General features: G+C 36.5%; 1 protein-coding gene and 1 non-coding gene across 2 annotated transcripts in view; both read right to left on the minus strand.

Moving 5' to 3' along the window:
• TRNAS-GCU lies at nt 293-380 on the minus strand. The gene has a single exon. It is a non-coding gene; the product is annotated as a tRNA-Ser (tRNA).
• The window catches only part of LOC109229224 (phagocyte signaling-impaired protein), a 34055-nt gene continuing 22995 nt past the window's right edge, over nt 6027-17086 (minus strand). The window contains exons 14-18 of the mRNA XM_019394596.1: nt 16615-16734; nt 15811-15949; nt 15635-15675; nt 8189-8452; nt 6027-7112 (exon numbers count right to left, since the gene is read on the minus strand). Of these exons, the coding sequence (XP_019250141.1) occupies nt 6426-7112; nt 8189-8452; nt 15635-15675; nt 15811-15949; nt 16615-16734 (1251 nt within the window). The 3' untranslated portion in view covers nt 6027-6425. The remainder of the gene's footprint in view (nt 7113-8188; nt 8453-15634; nt 15676-15810; nt 15950-16614; nt 16735-17086) is intronic.

Below are 17086 nucleotides of genomic sequence, written 5' to 3' on the forward strand. Positions count from 1 at the left end.
GGTAGAAAAATGGATGATCTATTCTCTTTTTTTCAAAAAAATCATCTTGGAGATTGTGTAATGCTTACTCTCAAACTCTTCGTTTACACAGTAGTGATATTTTTTGTTTCTCTCTTCATCTTTGGATTCCTATCTAATGATCCCGGACGTAATCCTGGACGTGAAGAATAAATAAAAAGGGTTTTTCCTTGCTTGATTTTCCAATTTTCTTATGATTTGGTCTATTCCACACATTTAACTAAGAATAAGAACAAAGGATTTCGGAATTTGAAAAAAAAAATCAAGTCATCAACGGAAAGAGAGGGATTCGAACCCTCGGTACGATTAACTCGTACAACGGATTAGCAATCCGCCGCTTTAGTCCACTCAGCCATCTCTCCCAATTGAAAAAGATAATTACTACATGAGATAGCACATAAGATAAAGGAAAGAATCCTTCTTTCTCTCTTTTCTTCNTGTCCTTAACTTTGATTTCAAAGATTAAAAGTTAAGGACAGGAAGTCCTTAACTTATAGTTTCAAGTTTAAAACTTAAGGACTGTCTGTCCTTAACTTTGAGTTTTAAGTTCAAAAGTTAAGGACAACAGTCCTTAAGTTTGACTTGCTGGTTAAAAAGTTATGGACAGGAAGTCCTTAACTTATAGTTCAAAGTTGAAAACTTAAGGACTCCTGTCCTTAACTTTGATTTCAAAGATTAAAAGTTAAGGACAGGAAGTCCTTAACTTATAGTTTCAAGTTTAAAACTTAAGGACTGTCTGTCCTTAACTTTGAGTTTTAAGTTCAAAAGTTAAGGACAACATGTTCAAAAATTACCAGTTAGATCGATCGATTCAGAGAAGATGACAGAGAAGATCAAGAAGGAGAAAGATTAACTGAAGCTCGTTTGCATGCGAGGATGATACAGTAGCAGAGAACACGCGAACTTGCCCCTCTCTCAAATTTCCCTCTTCTGAATGAAAAAACAAGGGTTTTGGGCCTTTTGGCATATGAAGGAAGGGTAAAATAGTCTTTTCCCTATTAGTAGTGGCTATTTTTGCTGAGCATTATAATTAGTGGATAAAAATTAAGACACCCTTAATTAGTGGCTACTACACGCTATTTTTACGCAAAGATGGAATACAAGAGTTAGGCTAATAGAAGGGAGTCCAGTGCCTAGCACCCACAATAGCACCCAATTTCAGTGCTACCATCTGTGCGACGCTCCCAATATCTGCGGAGGCCAAGCTTTATCTATTTTGCTTAGACTTGGTTAAAAACCATCTAGAACTTTTCCTATTCATATAAGTAGTTCATAAGGTCAGTTGTGTTGGGGGTTTTGGCCAAGGAAAAGCAACGAGCCACCTCAGAGGACGGAGTTCATTGTTTCAACCGTCTTCCTAACGTTAGTAATTTTTATGTTTCTTTGGATGATTTGTCGTTTTGCTACCACGTCTATGTGGATCTAAACTTCACGTTCTAGGGTTGTGGTTCTTTCATGGCTATTGTTATTTGGATGTTGATTTTGGTTTCTTGATTTATCGTATTAGTTTGTTTATTCAATCATGCGCTTAATTATTTACTTGATCACTGATAAGTGGGGATTTTGACTGCTTATTAGTACCTTTTAGCTTTTGTTTCAGTCCGAAAGTATTGAATTGTGTTCCTGAAACTAATGAAATTGTGCAACATTGCAGGAATACCGGAATTTTGGTCTCCCATGATGAAGTCCGACTAAAAAAGGAGTGTTCCGAAGCACAAGGCAATAAAGGGCGCTGAAGCAAATATGTGTGGTCCGCAAAAGAAATTCTGCGGCCGCAGAATTCCATTTGCGGCCGCAAACCAAGAAGCAAAACCCAATAGGATTTTCAGCAATATGCGGACCGCACATGAATTGTGCGGCCGCAGAACTAGGCTTTCACGGACAAATATTCAAAGTCAGAGAATATACAAAAAGACCAAGTCCTGAAGCCTTTGTGAAGTGCGGTCCACACAAGAATTCTGCGGTCGCAGTCCAGAATTGTGTGGCGCAGAACTCACCTTCCTGCCAGCTGAAGAAACTTGCAGATCGCACATAGAATTGTGCGGCCGCAAAACCTCCCGAGGGGCATTTTTGTCTGTGATTTTTGGTCCAGTATAAATAGACGAGTTTCACAAATTTAGGTAAATTTTTAACATACAAAGCTGATGTTGCCGTTTGTTTTTACTATTTTAGGAAGTGTTAGCTTATTTGAGTGTTTTAACATTAGATTTCATCATTTTAATCTTTCATTATGAGTTTAATTAGCTTTTCTTCTTTATTTTCTGCAATTTTCAATGAGTAGCTAGATTTTTACTAGGGTTGTGACCTACCGTAGTGTGTAAACCTTATGGGTATTTAATTTAGTGCTTGTTTATGATTGAGTGTTGATTATTTAGCTTAGTTCATGCTTCAATTTTAGAATTAATGGTTGCAAAACATAGATTCATGCCTATTTGACTTATAGCATGTTTGGCCAAGCTTCTTTTTGGCCAAAAGTGCTTTTTTTTTGCCAAAAGCACTTTTGGCCAAAAATTGAGGTGTTTGGCCAAGCTTTTGGAAGGAAAAAAAGTGCTTTTGAGGAGAAGCAGAAGCAGTTTTGGAGAAGCAGAAAAAAGTAGCTTCTCTCCAAAAGCACTTTTTTGAGAAGCACCTTTGAGAAAAATACACTTAGAAGCAGTTTTTTAAAGCTTGGCCAAACACTAATTGTTGCTCAGAAGTGCTTTTCAAACTAATTAGCCAAACACAAACTGCTTCTCACCAAAAGCACTTTTGAAAAAAAGCACTTCTCAAAATAAACTGATTTTTGCAGCTTGGCCAAACGGGCTATTAGTCTCTATTTGAGAAAGAGGGACCTAGTCTAGGATAACTTAGCTAACAAGGAATTGGATTAATTGAGAGATTGATTAGCCTAATTAAAGGGTTCAAACTAGAGATAGTAAGAACCCGACTTGAGCTCATATAAACTATTTTGTTTGATACCCGTTTGGACTTGAGAAAGCCAAATTGGGCAAAATCACTCTCTGACCGAGAGGTATTGAGTGGGTATTGCAGAGTTGAGAGCTATAATACACCACAATCAACAAAACAAGCATTAACGTCTTTATCCCATTAGGCAAACACCTAGGTTATGGTCACATCCCTAGGCCTTTAAACTATTTGGGAAAACCTCAAAAACATTCATCTCTAGTCTATTCTCTTTAGCTTGCATTCATTAAAGTTACAATAGAAGGAGAAAACAAAACCCTGTTGTGGACGTGCAATCTTAGATAATCCATTCACTTGCTTCAATACTCTTAACACCCCTTGTAACTCCCAGTGGATTCGACCCCGAGTTATAGTTGGGTAATTATTATTGCATACGACCGTATCATATCTCTTATTGAGGTGTGTTGTGGACGTCATCAATCGCCAATTGAATACTATCTACGATCTAGAGTTTAACTCAAAAATGTGAATATTAGATTGCACATAGGATTGAGTAGAGCAAGTTCTTGAACCTGGGCATCGGAGAATAGATTCGCATATAGGATAGACATATGCTAATTGTCTTGCTTAGTTATTATACAGAAATTATAAATGCATTCATGTTGATTCTAACTCCGTAGACATATAGGCATTAGGTTGGCTTGATTAGGTGAGTAAGAGCTTGACAAATTCTTATAGACAATATTAACAATGCCAACCAATAAACGAGATAAATTAATTATTCAATACAAGCGAAGAATACAATATGATTGGTAGACAGCCCATAACCCTAAATTGTTTTCTCACATCGATAACATAAAAATCTGATCTTATTCCTATGTTTTAAGTTAATTATTTATTTTATTTTCGTTTTAGTTATTTTAGATTCAAATATCTTTTGGTTTAATCCTTGTTTAGATAATTAGAATAGTCTAATTTAGTTAATAGTTAATAATTGATAACAAGTCTTCAGAGTCACAATACTCTACTTATCACTTTATTGCTTGACAACCACATATACTTGAGTAGGTGCAACAATTTGAAAAGAGTTCTACTGTATTCGGTTTTCTATTTCATCTTTAAACGTTTTTATTAAATATAGGAAACGTGTGTATTCTAGAATCAATAAAAAAAATTCTCCAAGGAACGACTCTAATTTTTGTTTTGTAGATGGTAAATAAGAATGAGAAGACAAATAATGAAGTCAAGTAATTGAAAATTTCATTTCAAAGTGTGTTAAAAACATTGAAACGTCAACTAAATAGACGATTCCCTTTTTACTAAACCCAAACAACGTCAACACTGCTTAAGACCTAATGGAACACTAAAATAATTAAGAAAAAGCGAACATTTGTCAAGTAGTTGTTGATTGAAACGTCAAATCCAATGGAACTAACATGTTCACATCCACGCGCAATAAGCACAGAGAAAGTAGTTATAACAAGCTTCAATCAAGGCACTTCTAATTAATTCGACCAAAATCTTATTACTATGACAGTCACAGAGTTTTAAATAACTTTCCCACTTTTACTGAAGTCATTGCAAGCGTTAGGCAGCCTAACGACTAACAACTATTTAAGGGGATTACATCTATCACAGTACAATTGGCCACACTTCTAATTCTATTTTTCTACAATGACATGAATCCACATCCATAAAAAAATTTATTATTTTCTTAAAAAATAATTTTAGAAACCTCCCCTCACGTTTTACTCCGTAACACTAATTTTCCTTGTGGTTCATGATATTACTTCTACCTTCCTTATTTTAATTTTTTTGTAACAATTCTTTTATTTATTTAAAATTAATGTAAGAAAATTTCAACTTACCCTTTTTAATATTCCCTTTTGTTTGATTAGTTATTTAAACATCTTTTTGTTAAATTCCTTTAAAATAAAAATATAATTGCCCTTCACTACATGTTTTTTAACTTCAAAGACAGGACAACATAGCATAAAACTCAGCATCCATCTGAGACTTATTCCAGTTGTTGGGAATATGCCAGGATTGAAACCTAATCAAGTGACAGTCCAATTGGAGAATGACAATGTGCTTGCTGATGGAATAGGGACAAATAAGGGATACTGAGAATGGAAAGGAGGTTTGGAGACATTTATATTGCCCCACATCAACGCAATGTCAATCCATTTTTTTTCATCTTCATTTCCTTCTTTGTTGAGATTTAAGAATCTTGCAATATTGGTATTTACATATTTTGTTCTACAGGATTAATTTAAGAAAAACATATTTTAAGAACAATAAAATAAAAGGATATATTACTGTTAACCCTTAAAAATGGATAACAATTTAATTTATACGCGATATTAACGATATGTGGATTAATTCAATATAAGTGATTAATGATGTTAGATTAAGCAAATAAAAGACGTAATAAATGGCCAAACAAATGATAAGAGTGAGTCCGAGCTCGGTTAATGGCTTAACGAGGAACCTGCCTTCGGTTCCGGGCTAGCACTTATAAAGAACTTATGAACAAAAACAGGAACTTTGAATAACTTTTAGGAACGGAGAGAACGGAAATATATTGCCTTGGTAGACGTGTTACAATGTGTGATGAATAATCAGTTTTCCCTTTATATAGTAGGGGAGCTTTACCCTAAGTACAATTCTAAAAAAAGGTAAAAATCTTTCTTCTCGCTAATCACTGATCTACCGCTAATATGGGCCGAGATTCACGCCGTAATATCCGGTTGGGCACGGATATCATGGCTCTATGTTGATCGTCTGCGGTTGTTTGGCAATGCCATCCAAGGTCTCGTTATTCGAATCAGGTCTGGGAGCATGATCCCAATGGCTCCGAGAGCAAGTATTTTGTTCGAGCTTTGATACGGGCAGCTCCCAACTTCAATCTCAACTACACACAGTTAAGTCCTCTCTTCATTCGCCCCACTAGGAAATCGGGATGCTCGTTACCTCCGGATTTACCCGTATACAATTACAAAGGGTAATTAGTCAAATTACATGTAAACAACATTGTTACAGAAAAAATTAATATAAGGGAAACAAGTGTAATATCATAAAATGCAAGGGAGGGCAGTATGATGGAGCGAAACGTGAAGGAGGTCTTATAATATTATCCTCTCTTTTTTTTCCTTTTTCCAAGAACTAAGAGAACAGAATCAATAGGTAACAGCAATATACAAATAAAATCCCATATTACTTTGAAATATTACAAGCCGGCAAAACGAATGAGAAACTCGGATAATAAATTTCATGTTTATTCTATAATAGTTGAGCAGAACCGAAACCTGAAAGGAAAAATTTGGACGGAATACAACTTTATGCAACATTGAATGAGATACCAGCCTGGTGCTTGTCCATGTTACATCTGACCACTATTATAACTGGAGAAAATCTGGTGAAAAAACAGTGCCTGGAGAAGCAAGAAAATCACTCGGAACAATCAGTCCTCGCAACACACAGAGAATCCACTATTTCTCCGCCTATAAATGAGCTTTCAACGCCTGTAATGATTTGATTTTTGAATCACAAATTTTCAGGAAATTAGATAATGCAGTGCGCTGACTACAAATGATTTTTCTAGCAATATCGGTAGCACTCCAGGACTGCAATGCTCGAGTGATCCGATCACCAAAATCCACATCACTTGTCGAGGAAGAAGTTAAAGATTCAACAACTCGGTAGACCTTCCCGGGTCCCTCCTCTTTTTCTTCTAGGAGTGATGAAAGTATGCTTTCCGATTTGTAATCGTCTGACTTGATAATTTGTTGGTTAAGCCATTGCCTGACCAGCTCTATAGTCTCGCACACAGACAGAATCGACTCTTGTAATTCTTGAGACAGCTGAACGTTAAAGTTCTCTGCAGGTCCGCCTTTCTTTTTTCTCTTTCCTGAAGGCACTAACGATCTGGCACAAGACTGAATCACCAGTATATGCCAAGCTATAGGTTCTGTCACTAAAAGCACCAGATTAGGAAGATCACATCCAGGTGAGGATTCCAGCGGTCCCATTGATCCGACTTTATCCAGGATATGTTTCTTTAATATTGAATTCACAATTAGCCATGTACCATGCCTATTTGAATCTCCATCTACTTCATGAGAATAAAGATTCCAAGCATTTAAAAACACGAGAAAGTTCATCCAATCAATCAGATTGCAGCTCCATGCCTGTATTAAAGTAGCAAAAATCTATAAAAACTTAGTAGTTCATCACAAAACTGACAGCTTGACAGTTGACACCAGACAGAAATATACTTGCAAGTGTAAGATAGTTTTGAGCTGCATTGAAGAGTTAATTGTCAAATCCTTCAAGCACTACATAATGATTCTCTTAGAATTGATATATTTAGTTCTTTTCTCTTATACTTCAACTGTACAACTGGAACAATATGCAAATTCTCATGCATTCATTGCAGCTTTGAATTACAAAGGGTTCAGCAACCTGAATCGACAAACTTTGCTTCGTGTAACAGGACGCTTCTCTCCTCACACAAATTTGATCACCTTGAGTAAACTAATTACCCACATGCAGCGCTAAGCATAGCTAAAAATCAGGTTCAATATGATCTACATCTAGTTGCTTTTCATGGTCCATATAAAACTGCATTTATCCTCAGAATTTAAGTTTGAATTCTCAAGTATTAGAGTCTAATTCAGTTTCTCTGCCTTGATACTCCCAAGAGCATACACCGAAGACATACTTCAAAACAACTAAATTCCTGGTTTACGCCAATCCTCAATCAAGCATAATGCAAATTATCTTTCTAGCGTCTACCATTAAAATACCTGAAAAATAAAATGTTAAAGATGCATATGATATAGGACTAAAATTCTAGCTTTTGTTCGTCATAAAATGAAAATATTGTTCCTAAAAGTAAAATTATCACCAAAATAAATAACAAAGGTTATTCAATGCCCAGAGACACTATGAAATCTCACTAGTTGTAACTTCTGAAAATTTAATTTGACGAATGCAGTAATGCAATTTGTCCATTTCTTCAGTGACATGCCCGAATTCTATTGTTTAACTTGTACAGTTAAGAATTCCACGTCTCCTCAAAAACTATCCCAGCCATTACAACGAATGTGGGAGAGATGCAAAATAACAAAATTCACCATAATGGCTCGATAAGCATGCATGTAAACATAAAAATTAAAGCAAGAAACAATGAATGAAAAGTACTCCACATGCAAAAAAAGTATAGCTTTGGAAGCATCCACAGTACGAAGAAAGAAGAATTTACCTCTGAGTCCTTAAGGCCACTCGAAATATCAAAAGCCAGGCCTACAGCATCCTGGAAGGAGAATCCCAAGATATTGGCATACCGGTCGAGTAACAATCTCAGCTCTGATGATAGTTTAGGGTCAAAGACAACACCATTTGCTTCAACACTTTCCTTGAAAGATGATGAAGCACATTGAATAGACAGATAGACCATTCGTGGTAAAAGGGATCTCTTCTCAATTGTTTTAACCACTTTAGCTTGAGACTGTTTGATTTGATCATACTGCAATGAAAGAGTACAACAATAATAAAGTGAGAAATTTTCTTCCGCAAGCTTAGGTTCTACATGAATTTCATACATAAAAGAAATTATCAAAACCATTAATAATAAGAAAATTTAGAAGGACATAGTCTCAGACTAAGTTGCTCCGACAAGGCAGTTTTGGTGCCGCACTCGTGTCGACACGACACTAGTATGGGTGTGGGTATGGGATCCGTACTGGATCTGGTCAAATAATTTTGGGTACTTTGACCACGACGGATGGAAAAATTTGAGACGAGATACAATTTGATTCCTGGAATCAGAACCAAAACTAGGGTAAATTTGAAAAAGAAAATAGCATACCTTATCTAGGAAATCAATCATTTACTTATCTACAACCTTGAAAATAAAAAAGAAATCCATACTTTACAAGCTATACGTAAGTATTTCACAAAATTTCTCATAACTTAGAGATATTTTTAAATATTGCTTTTTGAATTATTTTTAGCAGGATTCCCGCACTCGTATCCGTACTAGGATCCGTATCCCCGAATCTTAGAATTTACATCTCGAAGGATCTGACCTCTAGATCCGCACCCGTGTCGGGCACCCGCACCCGTGTCTGAGCAACTTAGGTCTCAAAAGTCATAATACCTACACGAATCCGGTTTCAATTACAATAGAACTGACAACTTAATGAGACTGCTTCAGTGGTCGAACTATTGCCATGCCATTTCAACTGTAACTGACAAAGCAAGGTCCAATTATACATGCTATAAATTTAAGTCAATGCATGTGCAACACTCTCCATATCAACTGCAAACAGCCAAACACAAGCAGACTAGGGGACCATTAAAAGAAAATTCAACGCTCAGCAAACTCAACCCCTCACCCTAATGTCTTCCTCTTATAATGAGCTTGTTTTTTTCCATACTTTCTATCAATATCACCTTATTTATTTTTTCTTTTTCTTTTGAAAAAGTAAGATACTTGTATATAGGAGGAAAAAAAAAAGACTACACAGAAACTGTGGAGTCACCCAGAATCACAAGGTGGAGAACAGGAGAAACTCTTCTAATCCTTTTTCTTCTCATAAGGATTCTAATACATCAAAAATAGATTCATGATCTTCTGCGTGTTCTACTTTACACCAAAAATAAAAAAGAACGAAACATTTCATTTTTTATCTTCAGGATGTTGCTGGATGTATCTTCAAAGCATCTTCAGTTTCTTTCTTCCAAAAAATTATCCACCACTTACAAGCAATGACAATCTTCCATCTATCTTTATGACTGGAAAGGTTACCCTCTGTTCCAGCATGCTAAAACTTCAAGAATTCTTCTTTGGCATAACCCACGATAATCCCCTCAAATTGATGAATATCCTTCATAATTGTGAAGTCACCTTACAGTGCCAAAAAAAGATAATTATTGCCTCTTGGCTCCTCTCCACATAAGTAACATGGCTCCTCTCCACATAAGTAACATCTAGAACATAGTTGGTACCCTCTGTCGACCAAGTTATCCTGGGTTGGGCCTGCCTTCTTTGCCAACAACCATGTAAAGCAGGCCACTTTATAAGGAATCAATTTCCATGACCAACAACCGACCTGATTATTTGAAATGTCGAATTCCTTATATGCAGCTTTAACTGAGAACTTCCCTTTGATATTCCCTTGCCATGTCACACCATCTTCAGCATTGGGTGTCCCTTTGAATTGTTCCAATCTTGTAGAACTCTGTAATCCTATCAATCTTCCAATCAATTAATAATCTCCGGAAGGTCAGATTCCAACCTTGGTTTGTCCACACCTCTCCTATTGTTTCCAATAGGAGAATGTATAATAATACACATACCGAGATGAAAGCCAAAGGTGAGTCTCATAGGTAGACATATCGAACCAAAATAAGATCTCATATTGACATCTTGATATACTGATTTACCATAACAATAAAGAGTCAATGGTGACTCCGCCATGGGAAGAGCCGCTTCCTTCTTGCTTGATGTTGGTTTAGTATATCAGGAAAGAGTTGTTTGAGTGAATCCTGACCTAGCATGTTATCCTCCCAGAAAGATGCTTCCACTCCATTTCCTACTATGAAGTTTGAACTGTTAACGAGCTTAGGTCAAAAGTTTCTAATAGACTTCCACAAATTGACCCAATAGGGACTTCTCACAGGCTTGGTTATCCATTTTCCTTCCGTAACATACTTTTCTCTAACTACGTCCCTCCCTAGGGGTTGGTCTTCTGAAGCAAATCTCTATAACAATTTCATCAATAAACTTTGTTTTGGATTTGCAAGTTCTTAATTTTCAATCTCCCTTCCTTCTCGTTACAAGTAAGGGAATTCCATCTGCCCAAGTGAATTTTCTCTTGTCACTGTTTCCTTCCCATAAGAAACTCCTTCTCAAGGCATCTATTCTATTCACCACATTCCCTGGGATTGGGAATAAAGACATCATATATGTAGGCATAGCATCAAGTACTAAGTTAATCAAGATTATTCTTCCTCCATAGATAAGTATTGTTTCTTCCGGTTTCATATTCCTTTTAACTTGCTTTTAGCCCCCGGAGTCATCCCATATACTGTAGGCAGTGTCCCAATTTTACCTCCAAGAATTTTAGCCAAGTTTTGAAGTCACCTCATTAACGGGATAAATAAAGCTTTTATTCCAGTTGATATGTATATCAAGTATGGCCACAAACAAAATAAAAATGACCCTTAACATTTGAAAATATTCTTTATCAGCTTCACATAACACAAGGGTGTCATCTGCATATTGCAAGTAGGAAATTACCAATTGACTACCTGCCATGGAGTTTACCCTGAAGCCACTAGCACAAGGGTTCATAGGTTGAGATTCTTCCCTACTTCAAAAGAAAAACTTCCAGTATCACTATTAGAAAGCAACTTTACCACCTTCCGTCAGTCCTGCTACGCACAAACCAAAACCACTCAGAGGCTCCTCTATGTATATTTTGGATCTCTTTAAAGAAACTGGTATAATAGGATGCAAACGAGAGAATCGCCTAGTGAAAGCAATCACAAGTTAATAACAGGAGTTGGAGAGTCTGTTAATGAGGAGAGATATTAGAGGTTGGTTGGAAGACTCATTTGCCCCGCGCACAGATATAGCTTATCCAGTCAGCATGGTAAGTCAATTCATGCATGATCCCGGGAGTCGGCTATTCTTCATATTTTGCGGTAACTGAAGTCTGCTCCAGGCAAAAGTCTCCTTTTCTCCGAACATGGCCACCTCCAGGTAAGAAGCCTATACAGTTGCGGATTAGGCTGGAACTCTAGATGATAGAAAATATATATATCTGGTTACTGTATGCTCGTAGGAGGAAACTTAGTTACTTGAAGAAGGAAGAAGCAAAGTGTTATTGCTACATCTAGTGCAGAGGTAAAATATAGATCCATGGCCCATGGTGTTTGTGAACTTCTGTGGCTACAAAAGCTACTAAAGGAATTGAGAATGTCCGGAAAAGGGAACCTTTTCCTAACAAGGCTGCAATCAGTATAGCTCATAATCTTGTTCAACGTCACCGAACGAAACGAAATTGATCGACACTTCATCAAAGAAACAATTATAAGTGGTATCTTGACTTTCCTTCATGTGTCATCAGAGAAACGGCTAGTTGATGTGTTTACAAAAGAACTCAACAGAAGATCCTTTCACATACTAGTTTGCAAGTTGGACATGTGTGACATCTTTACACCAACTTGAAGGGGAATGTTAATTATAGGAGGTTTTTATTCCTAGAATCAATGTTACAGTTTTTGAATAAGTCTACGGTATTTGAATAAGTCAAAGTCTGTAATTTGAACTAGACCTAGGAGGAACCTTGTATATATACCCCTTCTCAGTAATGTAAAGTAATATTAAAATACAAAGAAGCTTTTCTTCTTTCTCAATTTCAACAAATGTACGGAGTCAAGAGAAAGAAGTGACCAATGTGAAGATTTAAGTTGTTGTAGGATTCAGATCAGGTAATGGGTTATTTTAAGGGTTGGGTTTGGCTAAATGAGCCAGGTGTTTAAAATGTGTTTATAGCCCTCCAAGTGTCAATTTAATTGGTGGGCCAGGGTCTCTTAACGGTTGAGGGGTTTTGTTAAAATGTGTAACGATGAGGCTATATACAATCAAGTACTCAAACAAAGGATATATGAAAACAATTTTTCAAAGTAGAGGGGTAAATATGACATTTTACCGAATGTAATATTATATTTATAGTAAGAATATAGAGGAGTGTTTAACAAAATACTTTTTATTTTTTTCCTTTTTTGTTTTCGTAAAGCCTTGTCACGTCATGATCAAGATATACTCTTGCATATCATTCTATATTATTGGAAAAAAAGAACCCAACAACAACAACAACAAAAAATCATGAAATCCCCACAAAGTGGAGTCTGGGGAGGATAGAGTATACGCAGACCTTACCCCTACCTTACGAAGGTAGAGAGGATGTTTCTAATAGACCCCCGGCTCAAGAGGAAAATAAACTAAAAAGGAAGAAACAACTAGTAACCATAGGGAGCAAAGGTGATATAATAACCAAAGCGAAAGAAACGACATATAGTAAAAGTGTTGAAATTTTGTTGCTTTCAGTTACTGCGGTAACTTTTTTAGCAGAATAAGTTGCTTAGTTTAAGGATGAATTTCAATTTTAAATTTCTATTAGATTGTTTAAGTTAGTTGAGATATTTTAGGTTTTTTGAATTTTAAATTATGTGGATTTTTTGTTCCTAATTGACTATTTAAAATCTTTTTATGCTTACTAAAATAATTGAGAGACATTTTCAATAAATACTTTTAATCTTTTTGCTGCCCCATCTTTTAAAAAACTAACAGTGGTATCAAGAGCTTCATTGGTCTTGTGGGATCTGTGAGTTCTTCCAAAAAACTATTTTCAAATCATTTTTAACCAACATCAGTTTTTAAACCCATTTTCAAACAAGGCAAGAAGCAGTCTCTCTTTGAATGCCCCACAAACGTTCACTGGCAAGAACTATCGGATTTGCTCCGTGAAAATAAAATCATATCTTAAGACCTTTGAATTATTAAATGTTGTAATGGAAGAACAATCCTTACGAGCAATCCCTGAAAATCCTATCATTGTCCAGAATCAAATACTTTCAAAAGAAATTTCAGATAAGACAAGGTCACTAAGGGTGTTTTTTATGCACAAAACCATAAGACGAAAAAGAAAAAGAACTGCACTACAAAAGTGTGCAATTTCAGCGATGCTCAAAACAATCTTCAAGCACAAACAACAGAAGCAAGAATTGAGGAGGAGCAACTTTTTAAATTGCAGCAACTGAAGCAAAGGAGGAGTGTTGAAATTTTGTTGCTTTCAGTTATGCAGTAACCTTTTTAGCAGAATAAGTTGCTTAGTTTTAGGATAAATTTCAATTTTAAATTTTATTAGATTGTTTAAGTTAGTTGAGATATTTTACATCTTTAGAATTTTAAATTATGTGGATCTTTTGTTCCTAATTGGCTATTTACAGCCTTGTCATGCTTAATAAAATAATTGAGAGACATTTCAATCAATACTTTTAATCTTTTTACTGCCTCATCTTTTAAAAAACTAACAAAAAGAAATATGCGGATACGAAGAAATGAAAATACGAGACTAACGCTAATAATACCGGCATATACATAAGACACTACCGCTTAACCACTACCCTTCTACCCTAATTCTCAACCTCCGTACTTTCCTATCAAAGGTCATGTCCTCAGTAAGCTGAAGTAGCGCCATGTCATGCCTAATCACCTCACCCCAACACTTCTTGGGCCTACCTTTACCTCTCTTCAGCCCCCATAGCTAACCTCTCAAACATCCTCACTGGGGCATCTATGCACCTCCTCTCCACATGCCCGTACCATCTCAATATAGCAACCCTATCTTGTCCTCTATGGGTGTCACTCCCACCTTTTCCCGAATATCAACATTCCTTATCTTATCTAACCTGGTATGCCCACACATCCATCCCAGCATCCTCATTTCTGCCACTTTCATCTTCTGGACATGGGTGTTCTTAACATGCCATCTGTCCCATATAACATAGTAGGTCTAATCACCACCCTCTAAAACTTACCATTAAGTCTTGGTGGCACCTTCTTATCGCACAAAACCCAGAAAGCGAGCCTCCATTTCATCCATTCCACTCTAATACGCTGTGTGACATCCTCGTCAGTCTCACCATTACCTTAGATAATAGATTCAAGGTACTTGAAACTCCCCTTCTTAGGTATGACTTGTGAATCCAGCTTCAATCCACGTCCGCATCATGGGTCACGTTGCAGAACTTGCATTCCAAGTATTCTGTTTTACTCCTGCTCATCTTGAAACCTTTTGACTCCAGGGTTTGTCTCCAAACCTCCAGGTGTTAACACCACCTCACGTCTCGTCAATTAGTACTATATCATCCGCAAATAAAGTGCACCATCGCACCTCCTCTTAAATGTGTTGCGTCAGAACATCAGTTACAAGGCAAATAAAAATGGGCTAAGCGTGGATCCTGATATAAGCCCACCCCGATAGGGAAGTGTTCCGAGTTTTCTCCCACCGTCCTAGCCCGGGTCTTAACGCCATCATGCCCTAGTATAAGCTACGGACACATATCTAACCTCCAAACACCTCCAAAGAACCTCCCTCAGAACCTTCATAAACTTTTTCTAGGTTAATAAACATCATGTGCAAGTTCTTCTTCCTATCCCTATACTGCTCCACTAGTCTCCTAATAAGGTGAATGGCTTCTGTAGTCGATCACCCCGGCATGAATCCGAACTGATTCTCGAAAATAGATACACTACTCCTCACCCTAACTTCCACCACCCTCTACCAAATTTTCATGGTATGACTTAGCAGCTTGGAAAAAAAGAACCCGCTATTAGAAAAAGAAAGCAGGTCAAGTTTAACTTTTATCAAGGGAATACTGATCCCAAAGAGTGGAAGAACGCATAGTGGCAAGTATACTGCTGCTAGAATTAATGAGGACTGTCTCCAAACCATCGTAGAAGGACGAGTGATGCTTAAGGAAGATTTTGCGTCAAAGTTCATTTTTAAGTTACAATGTAATTAATCTTGAAACGGAAGTTTATAAATTCTGATCTTGAAATGAACTCTTCCTCATACATCCCCCTTGAATAAACATCATTAGTGTATGCAATACTGAAGACAAAAAATCGTACCAAGGTCTCTCGAGTGCAATAAGATGATCCTTCAAATGGCTCTGCACACAAAGAAAAGCAATCATTTTTAAAGACAGTATGTATGCAGCAAACTATGTGGAAAGACAAAAGTTCTACCTGATGATACAAATAATAAAGTTGTCAAAATCATACGATCAGGTGCATCATATACTAACCTAAGAGATAATTTTTGTCACAAGTTGGCGTCCACCAGGGCCGCAGCTGCAATTCTTCATTGAAGGTCAATGATTTGCTTCCAATTTCATCTGAGAGTTCAAGAAACTGAACTCCATGTTTCGAGCTTTCTAGAATGCCCTAAGAGATCCCCAAAAGAAAATCCGTCACTGAAATATTAAACAGTTAAATACAATTTAAATACCCCCCCCCCCCCCCTTCCTTCTTTTGTGGAGCTTTTAGTTAGGGAAGCAAATATACCTCCTTACCTCCCAAATATATATACTACCCCCAAAACTTATTGGGAAAAGTCTGTAAAAAACCATCAAAATTAACAGCCATATAGCACATTAATCCCTTTGACTTTCTTCTTTTATTAGATCATAACTCCACATTACTTCTGAAAACAAGTGTTCTCCTAAAACCAATAGCTTTTGACCAACTCAACCATAAGCTCTTTTTATACAATTGGAGATAAAAGTAAAAAATAAGGAACCATAAGCCCATTTATTAAATTATATTACCTAATCAAGTCATGAAGCTAAATTGAAAAGATAACAAAAGAAGAGTTAAAGGGGAAGAAAAGAATGTAATGCATATTGTTCTTTTTTGACCAAGTATTTCAAGTTTGATGTATCTATCTATTGTTGCACTTTATCCAATCAACGGGTATCTCAAGATAAGGTGAAATAGATGTCAAAACCAATATCCCAGGGCTAAAATGGTTTTCAAAGGCATTGCAGTTATAAACGTGCAACAAAGAAGTGTTCAGAAGAAAAACCTAAAGTGACATGGAAAAAGGTTACCTCCTCTTCTTCGATGTTATTTGCTTTCTGCTTTAACTGCAGAATGGGTGTTTCAATCTTTGCCATCATGTACTGGCTAGATTGTTGCAATCGCTCCTTGAACTGAACAAACTCAATAACCTAGAAAATTCACAAATGAAAATATTGTTACCATTATGCCTATTTACTGAATGCTTTATTAAATTATTCTTTTGTTCAAGAATGAAACCATTTGAAATGATATTAAAAAGAGAACCATTTAGTTATAATAAGCATTGTGAGCCTCTAAGAAGAAAGTAAAAATTTGCTCCATCAATACCCTCTCGGAACTCGCATCACAAGAGCTAAGGTGTCCAAATATAGTGAAAAGTACTTCCTGTTAGCCTTTCTCCTCAGTTGCTATAACCAGAGGAAGGGTTGACAATGCAGTGGAAAGAGAAATTATTAAACCCAACCAGAGGAAGGGTTGACAATGCAGTGGAAAGAGAAATTA

This window comes from Nicotiana attenuata, chromosome 7, assembly GCF_001879085.1.
Source record: "Nicotiana attenuata strain UT chromosome 7, NIATTr2, whole genome shotgun sequence".
NCBI lineage: Eukaryota > Viridiplantae > Streptophyta > Magnoliopsida > Solanales > Solanaceae > Nicotiana > Nicotiana attenuata.